The sequence below is a fragment of the Mauremys reevesii genome, linkage group 12, assembly GCF_016161935.1.
Source record: "Mauremys reevesii isolate NIE-2019 linkage group 12, ASM1616193v1, whole genome shotgun sequence".
Lineage (NCBI taxonomy): Eukaryota > Metazoa > Chordata > Testudines > Geoemydidae > Mauremys > Mauremys reevesii.
Genome location: NC_052634.1, coordinates 10,105,823 through 10,122,325, shown reverse-complemented (window position 1 = coordinate 10,122,325; position 16,503 = coordinate 10,105,823). Strand labels below are relative to the sequence as shown.

At 47.0% G+C, this 16,503-nt stretch overlaps 1 protein-coding gene across 2 annotated transcripts in view; it reads left to right on the top strand.

Annotated features, from left to right (window-relative positions):
- Positions 1-1,588: 1,588 nt before the first annotated feature.
- Positions 1,589-16,503, top strand: part of LOC120375759 (beta-galactosidase-1-like protein 2) — a 45,821-nt gene continuing 30,906 nt past the window's right edge. Inside the window, exons 1-4 of one of the 2 annotated variants that reach the window (XM_039496671.1) lie at positions 1,589-1,754; positions 11,348-11,545; positions 12,950-13,018; positions 14,841-14,936. In XM_039496671.1, coding sequence (XP_039352605.1) covers positions 1,672-1,754; positions 11,348-11,545; positions 12,950-13,018; positions 14,841-14,936 — 446 coding nt within the window. In that variant the 5' untranslated portion in view covers positions 1,589-1,671. Of the gene's footprint in view, positions 1,755-10,691; positions 10,714-11,347; positions 11,546-12,949; positions 13,019-14,840; positions 14,937-16,503 lie in introns of those variants that run through there. The other variant, XM_039496672.1, reaches the window with a different exon arrangement.

Below are 16,503 nucleotides of genomic sequence, written 5' to 3'. Positions count from 1 at the left end.
AGTAAAGCCTTATCTATCTCCCATTTGCTGGGTTGCTTGGGCTAAGATGCTCTGTAAACTCAGGGTTATGTAATGGGCGTAAAAGTACTGCTATGAATGGTTCAGGCATAAATGGCTTGAATCTGGCTTAGCTGGGTAGAGATTAAATGTTGTTACTGCTGCAGGCTTCAGCTGCTGTGAATTAAATAGGTCTCTGTCTAGGGGTGGAGGCAGGTTTATTTATCTCCAAATCCACCATCACAATTGATAATGTTGGTAAAAAGGCAGAATGAGCTATTAGTGTGAACTCTACTGGAATTGCTCTCTAGGTCCAGCGTGGGCGATACTGCCCACCCTCACCAGTGTTAAAAAAGACTCTATGATGGTTGACAGTCCTGGGAGAGAAACCAAGAGCTTTGATTTTCAGAGCTGCTTACCAGTGACCAATTTAACTGGGTACAGGAGGAAATTTAAATGAGATGTCTATACACCTGAGTGTATTGGTCAAAAGGAAGGCAGAGGAATGGGCTTATTGCTGGGGCCTCTTTACAGTGCTGTGAATCCTTCCAGCTGCAGTGTAAGTGTGTTTGCAAAGATGAAAGCAGGGCCGTCCTTAGGCATACGCAGCATATAGGACTGCATTAGGCACCTAAAAATGTGGGGCAACACCACGGTAGCAGGTAAGAGTGGGTTGGCTCCCGCACACTCAGCACATGCTGCAGTCTCCTTAGGCAGGGGCTGTACTCACAGAACCAAATGCACAGGCGTGGTGCATTCTGCATGAGGGAGAGGGCAAGCAGGGGAGAGAGGGTGTTGCTGTGGGGAATGGTGACTCTCCATTGCAGTGAGGTGGGCTGGACAGCGGGGTATCCATTGCTGCTTCGTACCCCGTACCTCCCCCAACCCCAGTGCCTCAGTGTCTGTTGAATACAAAGCATGGTGTGTGTCAGCAGTATGGGGGAGGGGGTCCTCGCGGGGGTCAGGGTGGTGTCTGTGCCCCAGGTTGGGCACTGGGGCACCAGTTTAATACTAAGGTGTAGGGCCGCATAAATCTGAAGGATGTGCCTGGTTGCACGGATTTGGCATGAGGTTTTTAGCAGGGAAGTGTAGCTTTTGCTGAACGCACACACGTTTTGCGAGGAGAGGAGCTTGTCCTCCCTGGAGAACACACTGGGCCAAGGGCTTTTTTCCTGGGGCCTGACTCCTGATTTCCTGATAGGTGGGTCAGGTCTTTGCCCCCTAGTCCCCAGGGCTGCGGTCCCAGTGCGTCCCCCGGGCGCCCGCCTGGGGCTTTGCAAACATCCCCCCCCCCCTCCCCGGGCTGGGGGGAGGGGCTGACTTGAACCTTCCCCTTCCCCCCCCCCGTAGCAGACACGTGCCCGGCCTCTGCCCGCCGCTAATCCCCCGCACCTGCGGCGGTGCGCGACTGGGGGGGGGGGGCGACAGCGGCACAGCTGTAGCCAATCAGGAGAGGGCTGGGCCTCTGACCCTCCGGCCCAATCAGCGGGAGGCCCCGCCCTGTGGGCGGCAGGCCGCGGCCAATGGGGGGCCACGAGGGCGTGCGCGGAGGGGACGGGCGGGGGGGGCGAGGCGCCCGGGAGACCCCGGGAGCGGCGTGGAGGCAGCGAAGTGGCGGCGGCGCTCGAGGCAGCGCGCGGGCCCGGGGCCGGCTGGGGAGAGCCTGGGGCCGCCATGTGCGGCTGCGGCGGGCGGAGGCGGCGCCGGCTGGGAGCGTTGCTGCTGCTGCTGCTGCTCGGGGGGCTGCTGCTCCGCAGGTGAGAGCGGCCGGGGCCCCTCCCCCTCGGCCTGGCCCCCCCCGGGGACACGCCCCCGGGGCCCCTCCCCCTGGTCCTCCGGGGGACACGCCCCCCCACCGTGCCCCCCCGGGACACTCCTCCCCGGGGCCCCTTCTCCGGCCCTGCCCCCTGGGGGCTCCTCCTCCGGGGTCCCTCCCCCGGGGGACACGCCCCCCCGACCGGGCCCCCCCGGGACACTCCCCCCGGGGGTCCCTCCTCCGGCCCTGCCCCCTCGGCCTGGGCCCCCGGAGGACACGCCCCCCCACCGTGCCCACCCGGGACACCCCCTGGACTTCTTTCTCTCTGGCCCTGCTCCTCCTCCTCCGGGGCCCCTCCCCTCGGCCTGGCCCCTACCGTGCCCCAGGGACACTCCCCCAGGGTCCCTCCCCTCGGCCCCCGGGGGACACGCCCCCCCGACCGTGTCCCCCCGGGACACCCCCTGGACTTCTCTCTCTCTGGCCCTGCCCCCCGGGGGACACATCCTTTCTTCAACCCTGCACCCCTGGGACTCCTCAGGCCCTGCCCCCAGGGACCCCTCCTCCTCGGCCTGGCCCCTTCAGACACTCCCTGCGGGGGACATGCCCCCCGAGACTCTTCTCCCCCGGGGGACATGCTCCCTCCGGTTTGCCCCTCGCCTCGGGGCCTGCCCTGCCTGGGACATCCCTTCTGGACACACACACAGGCAGGTCCAAGCCTGCCCCCCGACCGCCTCTACCACCCCAGAGCCCTGTCCCCCAGGATCCTCTCCCTATTCCTATAGGGTCTTGGCTCCCCTGTTCCCCTCAGCCTGTCCTGCCTCTGGGATCCACTCCCCAGGGCACCTGCCTGACCTCAGCCTCCCCCGCCCCCAGTGCCTGCCCATCTGCAGGGCCCTGTCCCCTGGGCCCCTCCCCCTGTGCAGATTAGCAGAGGTTCCTTGTCAAATTGAAACCTACTTGAGCTTGGAGCTTGTGTTGGAAGCAGCTCTAGGACCTGCACCACCACCCCTTTTCCTTGGTCGCATTCTCCTACATATAAGTTGTTCTCTTCCCCCCCCCCCCCAAAAAGCCCCTCAGGAACAATATGGGGAACTGTCTGGCTGACAACACAGCGGGAACAGCGAAACTGACTAAACAAAGTGCTGGGGGATCCACAAACCAGATGCAACAGACAAAAATGCAGTCCCGGTGCTCCCTGCCTGGAATTGTTGCACCTAAAAAAAGTTTTCAGCCAGAAGAGAGAGTGTTTTTCAAGTATCTTCAGGGAATCCCAATATGTTTTTGTGTAGCCTTTAAACATGCTCCTCTACTTGATAACCAAGGCATGCTGATGCCTTGGTCTATTGTGAGTTTGCCAGTGAAGAGAATCGGGACTGTTATTTAGCATGGGTCTCATCTTTTTTGGTCTACTTCTTTTCTCTCTACTACTCCTTGTCAACTATGCTGTTTCTGCCCCATCAGGTTTGCTTGCTGCTGGATTCACTGTCTTCTGGGAAGGATTTAAACAGCTGTTCTTAGCCTTATCAGCATAGTCCTTCTCTGCTGAGCAATAGGGCCCTGAGGTCACTGAGGTTGTTTGTTTTATGACTCCTTTTAGCTTAGTGCATTGGGTCAAGATTTATTGCCATTTAAGTGAAATTGATCTCTACTGGTTTGTCCCTAAGGGATACTGTTAAGGAGTACTGAAAGGAACGCTGTCAGGTTAAATTCATGTAATGGGCTTCTTTAACTGGGTTACTAATAACACTGGAAATCATTAAATCTGTAGGTATGTCAGCCTTGAACCTGTTCATTTACTGCATTTATCTAAGCTTGGGCAGTGAAAGTAGACTGGCCAGTTTTAACCTATGCGTTTAGTTGATTCCATTTCATGTCTCTCTCAAACTAGCTTTATGCACCTGTACTTAGGTTTCAGATGCTGCAAGGGGGTTGTTATTCCTCCAAAAGTAAACTTTCAGTGGAAAGTTTAATAACAAATATATTGCACTGTGTAATTGTTTACATATTTTCAATTTGGAGCCAAAACTGACTTCACATGTCCCTTTAATCCTTAATGCATTTATGGTTACTATATCTCAGCAGCAGCATTCAGTTTTAAACAATTCATATGCCTGTGAATGGAGGCACAAAGCTGTACGTTAGATGTAGCAATGAAGTCAACTGAAGTACTGATAATTAAATTACAAAAAGACAAATCTGAATATTTCAAGATGTGAGACTATAGGGTGCTGTGCAGTTGGGAGGGACTGGAACTCTCTCGGACCTTTTCACATGGTTTGGGTTAGCTGAGCCTGAAAGTTACCACCATCTGCTGGCTTCTCAGTAACCTGCGTGCAGTGAATTTGATGGGTCTCAGTCAGTTTTTCACTGGACAAATGTCCCTATCTCAGAACATTGTTGCGGTGGATACTAATTACCCCACAATACCTTGCCCTCCTGCTTTGCTGGCAGTTTGAACAGAGCGATCGAGGCCTGAATGGGACCATTTGGGCAGAACTCCTCTCTCCCCCTACAAGTGGTCTGTTCATTGGTGTATGTTGGTGGGGCACCTTGCCCATCAGTGCTGGTTTTATACCTGTCATTGAGTGAATAGATGATGCTAGGACTATCAATCCAGCCTCTTCTAATTAGCACTAATATTAATGAAAAATGAGATTAAATGGCAATACTTGAAACCGGGTTGTATGAGAGTGCTCAGACTGTGATATAACCCCAGATATGCCACTTGCTGCTTGCCACAGGGTATGCTTGCTGCTGCTTGCAGGTGTAATGAAAACACCGCACTTAAAAGGCAATCTTCTTCTGTTATCATTGTTGAGTAATGTTTCGGCTTAAAGGTCTACCTCTCCTCTGCGTTAACATGACTCCCATTAACCTTAGTGAGCGATTGCATTCAGATGAAGAATAGGATTCCTTTAATGTGGAAACATTTACAAACTTCATGCTCCCTCCTCACTGCTTTAAAAAAAAATCTGCTCTTGATTCATAAGAGCTCAAACCCGATAAAACTGAAGCAACATCTTCTTTTATCGGAATGCATAGAGAGAAATAGCACCACTTGGAATCAATCACTGACACTGAGCGTTCATCCGGTGGGGGAAGCATGGAGAGAGTAATGCTGCAACCAGATAGAAATGATTTAAAAGCTTTAAATAAATGTTACACATAATATATAGCAATTCCTTGTCTATCATAAAAAGTAATGGATAAGGAAAGACCAATTGCCGGCACTATAAATCAGCTTCTGCGTTAAGCTAACGTTATCCCCATTGACCTTGGCTCTTGGAGGGTTTACTAAAATCACTGAAGCTCTTTGATGGATGACATGCATTTACAAATCAATCATTCTCTGTCCTGGATCTAACCCATCTTTGAAACTGCCAGGGGTAGCTCTTGCTTTTTTCATATCCTGGCTGTCTTATTTGTGGTTTTGGGCATATCCTGCTTATTTTGGGACTGATTATGCCAACACTGCTTTGAGTAATACCTTGAGACCAGTGCAATTACAGGTGGAGTAATGTACTGCTCAGCATGAGTGAGAGGTGGGCTTTATCTAACTTTCCATTTAGCAAAGTATTAAGCCTTTTCTTCCCTCCTGCCCCCAACTTGTCTGTCATGGGCCAAACTTTATCCCTTGTGTCACTCCCACTAAAGCCAAAGAAGTTACACTGTACATTAATTTGGTACTGTGTGTTTCAGATCATGTCCTTTCTGCTATTAAAGCCCTGTACTAGGTGAGTGGATTTTGTATTTCAGTGAGAGCTACAACACCACTGTGAAATAGTGTCCCGAGGGAAATTCATGGGAGGCTCTTTACTGGGGTTATTAGAATGTAGGTGTACAAAGCACTGGCGAATATACTCAGGCTTGGGAGGATGCACTTCGAACATATAAACCATTTGAGGTTTTTAATGGCCAGATTTTTCAAAAACTAGTGTGTTACATTGAGCTTCTAAATCCATATTAGGAGTTAAATTGAATGTGGCCTGATTTTCAAAGCTGGTGAGTACCCTTGTCTTCCATTCACTTCATTGGGAGCAGGATTGTCCCATAGCCACTCCTGTTTCTGCTCAGAATACAAATCACAGCATAAAAACCTCATGAACTGTATGTAATACCTTGTGAAAGCGTAGCGGTCTCTTCCTTCTTGAGCAGTGTTTCTTTTTGAACATGTCTTAGGAGGCCAGTGTGTCTCATGATTGTCCCTTGACTATTCAGTTGAAAATAACCCGATACAAAACGAGATGCTGGATCAGAAAATAGAGCTTTTCCCAGTGCGGGCAAGATCTCTGTCACAACAAGAGATGATGAGCAGCGCGTTGAAGTTGCAGTTGCTAGCTTTCACCATCCTCGGGGGAGGGGGAAGGCCCAAAATGGATAGAACTGGATTTTGTGGAGTCCTCTGTAGCAGGAATGAACAGGGTTTAAAGTTGAACCATCAACCCCCCCCCCACAAGTGTGACCTTCAGTGCTGCCTTGTGCAAATAGCCTCAACTACAGCCCCCACACTACTTTGTTTTTCTCATATTAGAAATATCAGGTCTTGATTTCCCTCTTCTTGCTGGGAGGTAGAAACCTGGACTGGGATCACAATAATGCAGTAGACTGAAACTTGGGCTATGATATTTCATGCCTTTAGTTGAGGCACAATGGGGATATTTAGCCAGATTTTGGCTGTTCTGGATTTGTTTGACAATTCTTAACATAAACCAACTACAGTAGAGCCTCAGAGTTATGAACAACTTGGGAATGAAGGTTGTTTGTAACTCTGAAACGTTCGTAACTCTGAACAAAATGTCATGGGCAGGGTGGATTTGATATAAATCATGATTTAAATCACTAGTTAGGAAGACTCAATTTCTATCATGGATTTCTACATAAAAGTGCATTCTTGTTGATTGTTATAACCCTAATACATATTCTTCATGACTCAGAGATAGACGTAGGTTTCATTTTTAGACGGTACACATTATACATTTTTAAAGTGATTTATTTTGAAAACTTTTCAGATTAGTTTTACAGCTATATCAGAAAATGAATGATTATTTGGTTATTTCATTTACCACAGGTAATTGAAGCAGATAGTTCACCTCCCAGTGACTTCATAAATATTGCCAATTCAACAGGTTAATCATTAATATTTGGAGGATTTTCTTGCCATGCTGTATTAGGAGGAGAACATCACCAGACAGACATTGAAATTGTTTTATTTAACTAAAACAACAACGTTATGTATTCTGGATTTTTTTTTCTTCAACAGCAAACATAATATTTTAACAAAACAAACATATGCATTTTTGAATTTAAACATTCAAGTTTTTTAAAATCAGGTTTGTTTTTGTTAAAATTGTTTTTAACTAAACTAGTTAAATGAAATATTAAAAAAAAAAAAAACCAAAAATTAAATTGACTCTCTCAGCCACGTCAACATGAGAAACTTAAAATATTGGCTTCTGCAGCTAACTCAGTTGGCTTTACCTTCATTTTTCTGTTTCTTCACAATCTGGGAAAGAAAAACAAAGCTTTCCTGCTTTTTCAGGTCCCAAATGATTTCTCAATTTGGAATGAATTAGTCCAAAGGAAGAAAATATTCTTTCTAAACTGGTAGAAGCAGCTACTGCTATTAAAAGCGAGATTATCACTTCAACAGTCTCTGAATTCAAGGCCTGGTCTACACTTGGGGGGGGCGCGGGGGTTCGAACTAAGGTACGCAACTTCAGCTACGCGAACAGCGTAGCTGAAGTCGAACTACCTTAGTTCGAGCTACTCACCCGTCCAGACGCTGCGGGATCGAAGTCCGCAGCTCCCCCGTCGACTCCGCCAGAGTTCCAGAGTCGACGGGAGCGCGTTCGGAGTTCGAACTATCGCATCTAGATTAGACGTGATAGTTCGAACTCCGAGAAGTCGAATTCTACGTGTCGACCCGGCGAGTAAGTATAGACCTACCCCAAGTGATTAAGTGACTTCCACTAGTTATCTGGTATGACTTTCTTTAACACATCAGCAGCAAACATATATTTCTTGAATGGTTCACCCTTAGCTCTGAAGTTTATTATAGTTGGCATTATGGAGGGATGGTTGCTGGATGTTCATGTCATAGCCAACTCCTCTTCTTCAGTAGTTAAGGTTTGACCCTGAATATTTGCAAGAAAATGAGCTAGAGATAGTGCTTGTCCCATTTGATTTTTTTAATGCTTGTAATTTAACTCTGTCATTGCATATTTCTCTTTTTAAGATCTCACTCAGTTCCTTCCACATTTCAATAGCATGAGCAATAAAACAGCTAGTTTCCTGCATTTTGTTCAAGGCTGGAGAAATAGGCTTCAGGATACTCAGCATGTGCTCAACATTTCTCTTAAACCCAATGTTGAGAACTTTGGCTGTGACAGTGCCATCTATTTTTTCATGATTTTGTTCACAAACTGTCATCAGATTAGGCCAGTTCTTGATATAATGCTCAAAACAGTCCACTACTGAGTTCCATCACACATCTTGTGGGAGAGTTAGCTTGGTTCCTCCAACTTTTTTGAGAGCAACTGCTGCAAAGTGGATGTTACAGAAGTATTTTACAATTTCAACAACGTTAGCCTTTATTACTGGAACACTGAAGTCTTTGGCTAGGAGGCGCATCAAATGAGCACTGCAACCGTATGTTATTAGCTTGGAACTCTCTTCTAAATAATTTCTTCTCATCTTGGATACATTTGCAGCATTGTCTGGGACCAAGCTGCATACTAGACATTTGAATATTTTTTCACAGTTTGTTATAGCTTTTACTGCTACTTCTTGTAAGTATTCTGCTGTGTGTGCTTTTCCTGATGGATCAATTGTTTCTGTAAGGAAGACATTCCCTTCTTCTAGTGTCACACAAGCACGTACAACAGGATCATTGTGGACATTGCTCCACCCGTCAAGACTCAGGTTAACAATTTTACCCTCTAGGATGGATTCACCTAAACAAAATAAGTCAATGCAGTTGTTTAATTATTATTACCATACTGCTCATTTAATATTACTCATTGCAGTCACTGACACTCAGTACTACTTTAACGGTGAAATTGTAAAAAGAAAATCTGTCTATTTCAGCTATTTATTTTTTATCACAACTGCATCTAAAATGATAGTACCATAGAATAACAACTATATATTTTGCTCAAACATGAGAATTCAAGAATTGTCCAGAAGGAAGACAGGCAGTGTCTAATCAAGGCTTCCTTTTCCAGGTATTACGCAGGCTTGCCGTTTGTTTCAGAGGCTTGTGAGAATGCTGTGCTACAGAGGTACTGTCTGTGCTTGTCAGCCAGCCCTTGCAATGCATTGGAAGTCTTAGATTTAGCTCCCTTGTAGTGGCCTTGTCTTGTGTTCCAGGAGAGCTAATCACTGCAGATCCCCTCTGTGCAATCCCATGTAAGCCATGTGTTCTGAAATGTCCTCTTTACCTTCTGCCAGCATCCTCTAGTTAAAACTTGACTCTTAGTGTAGAAGACTACTAGAGGCTTAGATAGTACCGCCTCTAAATGTGACCTTTCTTTTAACGCGTGGGTTCTTACTCCGCTCAGAATGGGAGCTATTTCTTGCGTCTGACTGTGAGCTTGTTTCACAGGAACAAACTGCCATTGTGCTTGTGGGGCTGGGTTTGAAGTTGTGGAACTTGTGTGGGCTGAAGAAGGCAACATGCCCACTTCTGATTAGAAAGTCAAGGGATTTAAATTCTTTATAGTGACTACTCATTTGAATCCTGCAGTAGGCAAATGCACTTGGACTCCTAGAAGAAGCGGCTGAGGTTGGAGAAACACTTCTGGGTGGTGTCTGGGCTTGCTTGAGTGTTACTGGATTGAGGCCTGGTAGATTAGAGGACCATGCTAATCAGTACGATATGGCTGCTTCTATGAACAAATCAATGTGAAAGGAAATCAGATATAATTGTGACTATCTAAGCAGATAATTCAATTAAAAGGCTTGTGAATGTGATGTCTGTTCTGTTTTTTTGCATTGGGTGTTTCTGATGATGTATGGCAGGATTAGAGCAGGGAAGAACGTCATTGTCTGAGTCTTCTTGGCCACCTGCTGAAATGTCAGGTTTTTTAGATTTTAATGCAGAAAAATGAGTGAGATTTTCCTGACCTGAACCTGCCTGAGGTAGAAGAACAGAGCACAAGCTCATCTGTCTCAGTATCACCTTATCTTTGGAAGTTTAAGCAAGCTTCTAGGCAAATAAATGCTTATTTTTGGCATCTAGATGCCAGTATGGGTCCAAATGTAGATATCCTATTAAGGTGCCAATATCTGGGGAAAATGGAGCTCACAAAGTCCAATTTCCCACTGATACATTGTTGGAAAATCACCATTTGAAAAGGAAAGGTGCCCTGCTTCAGTGCTGCCCTCTAGGCTGTGATGACCTGTTCTTGCATCATTTTAGTCAGGTGGAACCTGCCTTTAACTCTTAAGTCAGAGGTCCCCAAACTGTGGGGCGTGCCCCCTTAGAGGAGCACCGAGGAACATTTGAGGGGGCGTGATGGGGCCCAGCCCAGCCCCCACGAGGGCTGGGGAGGGAGCACTACCCAGCCCCGCTCTGCTCCGGCCCAGCCCCACCTCCCAGCCACACCCTTGACCCTGGCCCCAAACCTGACCCTCCCATCCCCCCTCCCTGAGCCATGGCCTAGCTCCGGGGGCAGAGGGGGCACAGACAGGGGTAAGGGGGGAGGGGCATGATAAGCATTCAATTCAGAAGTATTTGTGCACCTAGGATAATATCAAAGAAGAATTAGTGTAAAGTGACTGACTTACTTGTGTAAAGTGATTGGACCTATTAAAATAATTTACAGGGAGCAAAGAATGTTTCCTGGAACAAGAAGAACTTGAAGGATGGCTAGTGGGAGGCTTCCAGGCATTGGAGGTGGCTTGATAGATAGCATTAGGAAAGACGATGAAGGGGAAATGAGAGCAGTGATCATGTCCGAGTGAGTTTATAGGGATTATGGGCCCAATTTGTCCCTTTAGTGGAATGCACTGACTCTAAAAAAAAAAAAAAAAAAATATTGGAAATGCTCCCATCTTTCCTCTCCCATCTTCTCTGACCAAAGTGAGCAGGAAAGGGACCCAACCATGACTTGAAATACACAGCATTGGGGATGCTAATTCTTGCAAGTATGCTTAGACAGCTCAGCCCTTCTCCAGAGCTAATAATAACTTAGGTTTGCATCGTGGCTTCTATCCCAAATGACCTCAAAGCACTCTGCACATTATACACACATGCAGCATGGTTGAAATGCAGCCACCTCTGGAATGGAGCCCAGTAAATCAACCTGCACATAAAATGCTAATACAAGAAGGGAAGTCTTAGCCCAGGACTCCAGGGGAAAGCTGAAATTCTTATACAACAGGGTCCTGGGCTCTTTTTATGTTCACAGAAGACAAACAGGTTTTGAAGGGTTCATGTGAAACATGCACATGCTAACAACTGCATGGAGCACAATTTACTTAGGAAGGATTAAGGACTGAGTCGACCCTGCTAGGTGCGGTGAAATGAGCTGCATTGCCTGGGAGATCCTCTGCAGGAGTTCAGGTGTTGACGTGGTTTCCCTCCCATTCTAGGTTTAACTGGAGCAGTCTGATCCCCCTGCAACTTAGGGGCAGGACACTGGGCCTGCAGGCGGAGGATTCGGAGTTCCGCCTTGAAGGCATGCCCTTCCGCATCTTCGGGGGCTCCATGCACTATTTCCGAGTCCCCAAGGAATACTGGAGAGATCGCATGGTTAAGATGAAGACATGTGGCTTGAACACCCTCACCACGTAAGTGCTACCTTCACTAACGGGGTCCTGCAGAGTGGCTATTTAAGTTAGTGGGGATTTTGCCATTGACTAGAGCAAGTCCTAAAAGTGTCTTCTGTTCAAATCATGAAAAAAAGGTTGGATCCTTTCCCTGCTCCCCTTCACATGTTTTCCTGCCAGCAGGTCATTAGCCTTCCCCTGAATATGCTATCCAGGTAGCTAATTCCTTGCTCCCCTGAACATTCTCCAGCTGATGGCTACCAGCTCCAGTCCTGCTGGTGACTCTGAGTCCCAAAGGCACCTCCTGTTTGTTCCAATCTTTCTGCCGTGTAGCAGCAGCCCCTACCAACCAGATGTCTCTTCCTTGTTAGCTGCCTCTGCAGGCCTCCAGGCTTGGACATCTGTAGGAGCGTCTGGAAACAAGGAAAAGAGCTAGCATTTAAATGATGCAAGAGCTATCCATGGAGAACCTGTAAGCACAAGTTTGAGAACTACTGCTCTAGACCAATATAATGCGGGGTCTTGAGCTGATACTGGATTTGGGCCTATGTAATCATGCTCTTAAACTGATACCCTCAATCCTGCATGGAGCAGACAGATTGAGCTGTTGTCTTTGGGAGCCTGGCGGGTGTTGTGCATCTGTCTGCAAGGAGCAAACAAGGGCCTGCTTGACTTGTGACTTCTACTTTGTTAACCACCTTCAGTTCTGCCAGTCCACAAATCTGACTCTGCCCTTCTCTAAGGTTTACAATACACCTCAAGAACCTGCTCAGTTAGTCCTGGCTTTTCAGGTATGTCTGAGGGAGTCAGATATGATTGGTCACTTAGCACTGACACAGTGGCAAGGCAGGTCCAGGCTCTGCAGTTGCCAGTTGACATGACAATGCTTTGGAAACTGCTTCAGCCTTGGCAATGAAGAGATACCTGGACACCAAAGACTAAATTCCAAGGTGAGTCTAAACCTGTCCCTTCAGTGTGAAAGTCACAGCAACTTAGACTCCTGTTCACTTCATTACTTAGACTCCCACTCTCTTACCAACCTTTAACAGGCCTCCCTCCTTACTGATCCTCTGAACTTGATCCAGCGAGCCTAAGGGCATCTGAGCTGGTGTAACCCACATACTGAAGGGCTGGAAGAAAGAAATGTAGGAAGAAAAGCATCTAACAGGAGAATGTAAGAAGTGGGGTATAAAGACAGCCCCACCCTACTCTAACTGCTGGCTCCTCAGTGTGAAGTAACATCAACATACACCCCTTTACACAGGTGCACAAATCGCTGTAAGCTTGCCTGAATCTGTTTCTGGCTAGAAGTGGGTGTGCACAAGAAGGCAGTGTATTGGGGAAGGGGGCAAGGGCCCACAGTCCTAGCCCCACTGCTCAGTGTGGGCATTCCCAGTCCCTCGCTCTGACTCTCTGTGTTTTCAGGTACGTGCCGTGGAACCTTCACGAAGCAGCGAATGGGAAGTTTGATTTCAGCGGAAACCTGGATCTAGAGTATGTGGTGCAATAAGTTGTGAGGAGGGTTTGTTTTGGTTTTTTACTCTATTGCTATCACTGGTTCGAGTGTAGGGGGCAGGGGGAACAACAGTAAGAACAGTGAGCTTTGTGTGTTTGAATCTTTGCATCCAAGGTGGCTTGTTAGATTTGCATGTCGTTGTACTTTGAATAAAAGTACATCCCTGATCCTGTCGGGTTGTAGGTTCACTGCCTCTCCCTGAGCAATAACTTTAGGATGCAGCTTCTGTTAAGGAAGGATAAACTTGACTGCTAGAGAAGTGCTTACATAGTAAGCATGTGCTGCATAGATAGTTTTATAGGGACATGTAGAGAAATGTTCACATCGCTATCCCCTTCCCTCTCCTCACCAATCGCCACCACATCAGGCAGTCCTGCTTTGTTTAGTGCCTCCTTTCTCCTTTCTAGGCCTGCAATGAAAACTATGCTAGAACAGTGGTCTCCAAACTCTTTTGATCGCGCACCCCATCAGTAAAAAAAATTTCGAGCACGCACCTCTTGCTCACATCTGAACTGCAGAGGGAGGGGAGGAAAAAAAAACAAAAACAAAAGCCGCTCGGACTCCTGGCCGAACTGCTGAAGGTGGGGGGTGGGGGGGAGAAGAGCAGCACTGCTCCAGCGGTGCTCCTTCTGCCGTGCACCCCCAAGGATCCTCTTGAGCACCCCACTTTGGAGACCACTGTGCTAGAAGACTCTGGTTTGACACACTCATTGTTTTTGGTGTCAAGGGTAGTGGTTAGGAACTCCTTTCACAGTTGATTCTGGCAGGTTTTAAGGCTGCTTGGCTTGTCTAGCATGGAGAAGGATGCAGGGGTTTTTCTAAGTTTTGCTCCAGATAATGTCTATAACAGGGTTCTGACATATTCCCTGACCATATCATTGAGACAAACTCTATTGGCACCCTGCTTATAGCAACCGTGTTTAGCAACTGTTTTGTTGAGCGTGGAGCTGTTCCCAACCCAGATATCATCTTGGGTAACCCCGTCAGTGTAGCCTAATGGTTTAGAACAGGTGATCGGGAGTTGGGAGAACTGACTCTGTTTGACCTTGAGCAAAGCACTCAGTCTGTTTTGTGCCTCATCTTTCTCATCTGTAAAATGGGGATGGTACAGAAGTGCCAAGTAATAGTATCTTACTAGGCACTTCTAGGTTGGAGCAGCATTTTCTAAAGTCTCAGCGATGCAAAACATCCACCAAAAGTTTGTAGTTAGTCTGCGTTTGTGTTGGAGGCTTACCAGCATGCTTGTTAAGATGTAACAGGCCCATTATAAATCTCTGCTCTCCTTCCAAAAGCCCTCCTCTCCCCATATGCTGTCTTACTCTTGCCCTTCCTCTTCTGTCCTCAGCAACAGTGAAGGTCATCCACTGACTCTCAGCATCACCACACTGACTTTCCCGTGAGTGGGAAGTTGGGGGAGGATGGTGATTTGCTTGGTGCCACCTGTCAAGTGGTGAAACATTTCTCCTGAGGCCGCTCAGTTCACTCTCTGGGCAATCTGCCTTCACAATTAAGTCAGAAGCTCTCAGTTGTGTGGAGTCAGGTGGTGGGCAGTGCCAGTTAAATGGAATAATGGTATTGTTACCAATCATGTGACTGCATTAAGGTTCTGCGCCCACTACTCCTCTAATTTTTTAAGGCCTTTGAAACCCACTGATTTGGAATCACCTCTTATTGTTGCTACATCAAACTATTTCCTTTGACTTTGCTGCGTAGACAGCATGGTCATGGGTGCATTAGGAATGCACAGAAAACAGGTGTTTTTTTAGCGAGACAATAATTAATGTTGTCTGGATCTCCTAGGGCCTTCCTTACCTTGGCAGCTGAAGTTGGATTCTGGGTGATTCTGCGTCCAGGACCCTATATCTGCTCTGAATGGGATCTTGGTGGTCTTCCCAGGTAAGAGTATGCATGGTAGTCACGCGGATTTGGGTTTTTTGTTTGGCTCAAATGCTCAGGCATTCAGCCCTTAACTTGAGACACTGTGTATATTTTCGCATTCGTAAGACCATAGGAACACACAAGCTCTTTGGGTCATGCAGCGCAGCCGCCTGCAGAGATTCAGAAATAATGTTAGGAAATGATCAAATGTTTCAGCCTGTGTATTCCAAGGAGATGGTCGTGTCCCATAGCAGCAAGATTCCCACTCAGTCATTGGTCCTTTTCAGATCATTACTAACAGTAGACCTGGCATTAGAATTCTGCTATGAACAGGGTTTTTTTTGTTTGTTTTTTTTAAAGGCTGTGGTGTGTAATGGTTAGAGCAGAGAATTGGCATTAGGAGATCCATGTTCTATCTCTGACTCACTGTGTGACTTATATTTACCTTCCTTATGCTTCAGTTTCCCCGTCTATAAAATACAGCTAGTGATATTTGCAACTTGGTGTAAGGATTCATTCACCCCAGGGCTCATTTTAATAGCCCTATGGGGACACACGCATGATGTGGATGGGAACAATAATGTCCCATGGTTCCATCATCCCTCTGTTAGAACTTCTTTTAAAGCTTTGTCCTCCTGAGTACCATTTTCCCCCACAACAAAACCTTCACTTACAAGCAACTCTCTAGATCTGTGGCTATCATGGCCAGCGGCAGCTCAGGCTGGTTCATAAGGTGGAGTCAGCACATTTACCAGTTATCTGGCTGCCACTGCGTAAGTGGAGTCTCATGTTTACAGCAGCCTGGTCATGGTAAGAGCCTGTGAGAGTCAAATCTAACCCGTAAGCACTGAGAATCTCTCCTGGTTACCAGATCCCAATGGGACAGCTGCCAAGATTCAGTCCCACTTGTTTATCTTTCCTTGTCTTGCTCACCAGAGCTTTAACCTCTGTGGAGGAGCTTGGCTTAGATGAAATTTTGGGATGATCTCTCCCCACGTTTCTCGTCTCACTTTTGCTGCAACTCACACTCTCCTGACTCTCAGACAAAATGAGTTCAGTGTGTTTTGGCTATTTCATGCAATTAGCGTAATCTTATCAGGAGACTGAGTTTGATTAAGGCCCCTGGGGTATCCTCCTGCAGCGATGTGAGGCTTTTGCCTTAACACTTTGCCACAACATGCAACAAACTGTTTTGTGCAAGCCGGGGGCCCAGGTGGCAGCAGGATGTGCTGCCACCTGGGAATTAAAATTAGAGTAGAGTTCTGAGATTGTGAATGTCTTAGAGAGATTCTCTCTTGTCCCCTCCTTTCACTGTCACTCATGATGCCACAGCTGCTTGTGATAACAGGAAGCAGTTGGTTAGAAATAATATTAGTCGAAAATGACAGCATTATTAGCTGATCCCAGGTCACTGTTGTAACATATTTTGCGCTCATAGAGCCCCTTTTGCCTGATAAAGTAAGTAATAATATCCCCATTCTGCAGTTCAGGAAACTGAGGCAAAGCATGGTTGTGACTTGGCCAGAGCCATACAGTTGCAGAGTTGGATGTAGAACCCAATAATTCTGACTCTCAGATGCTTGCT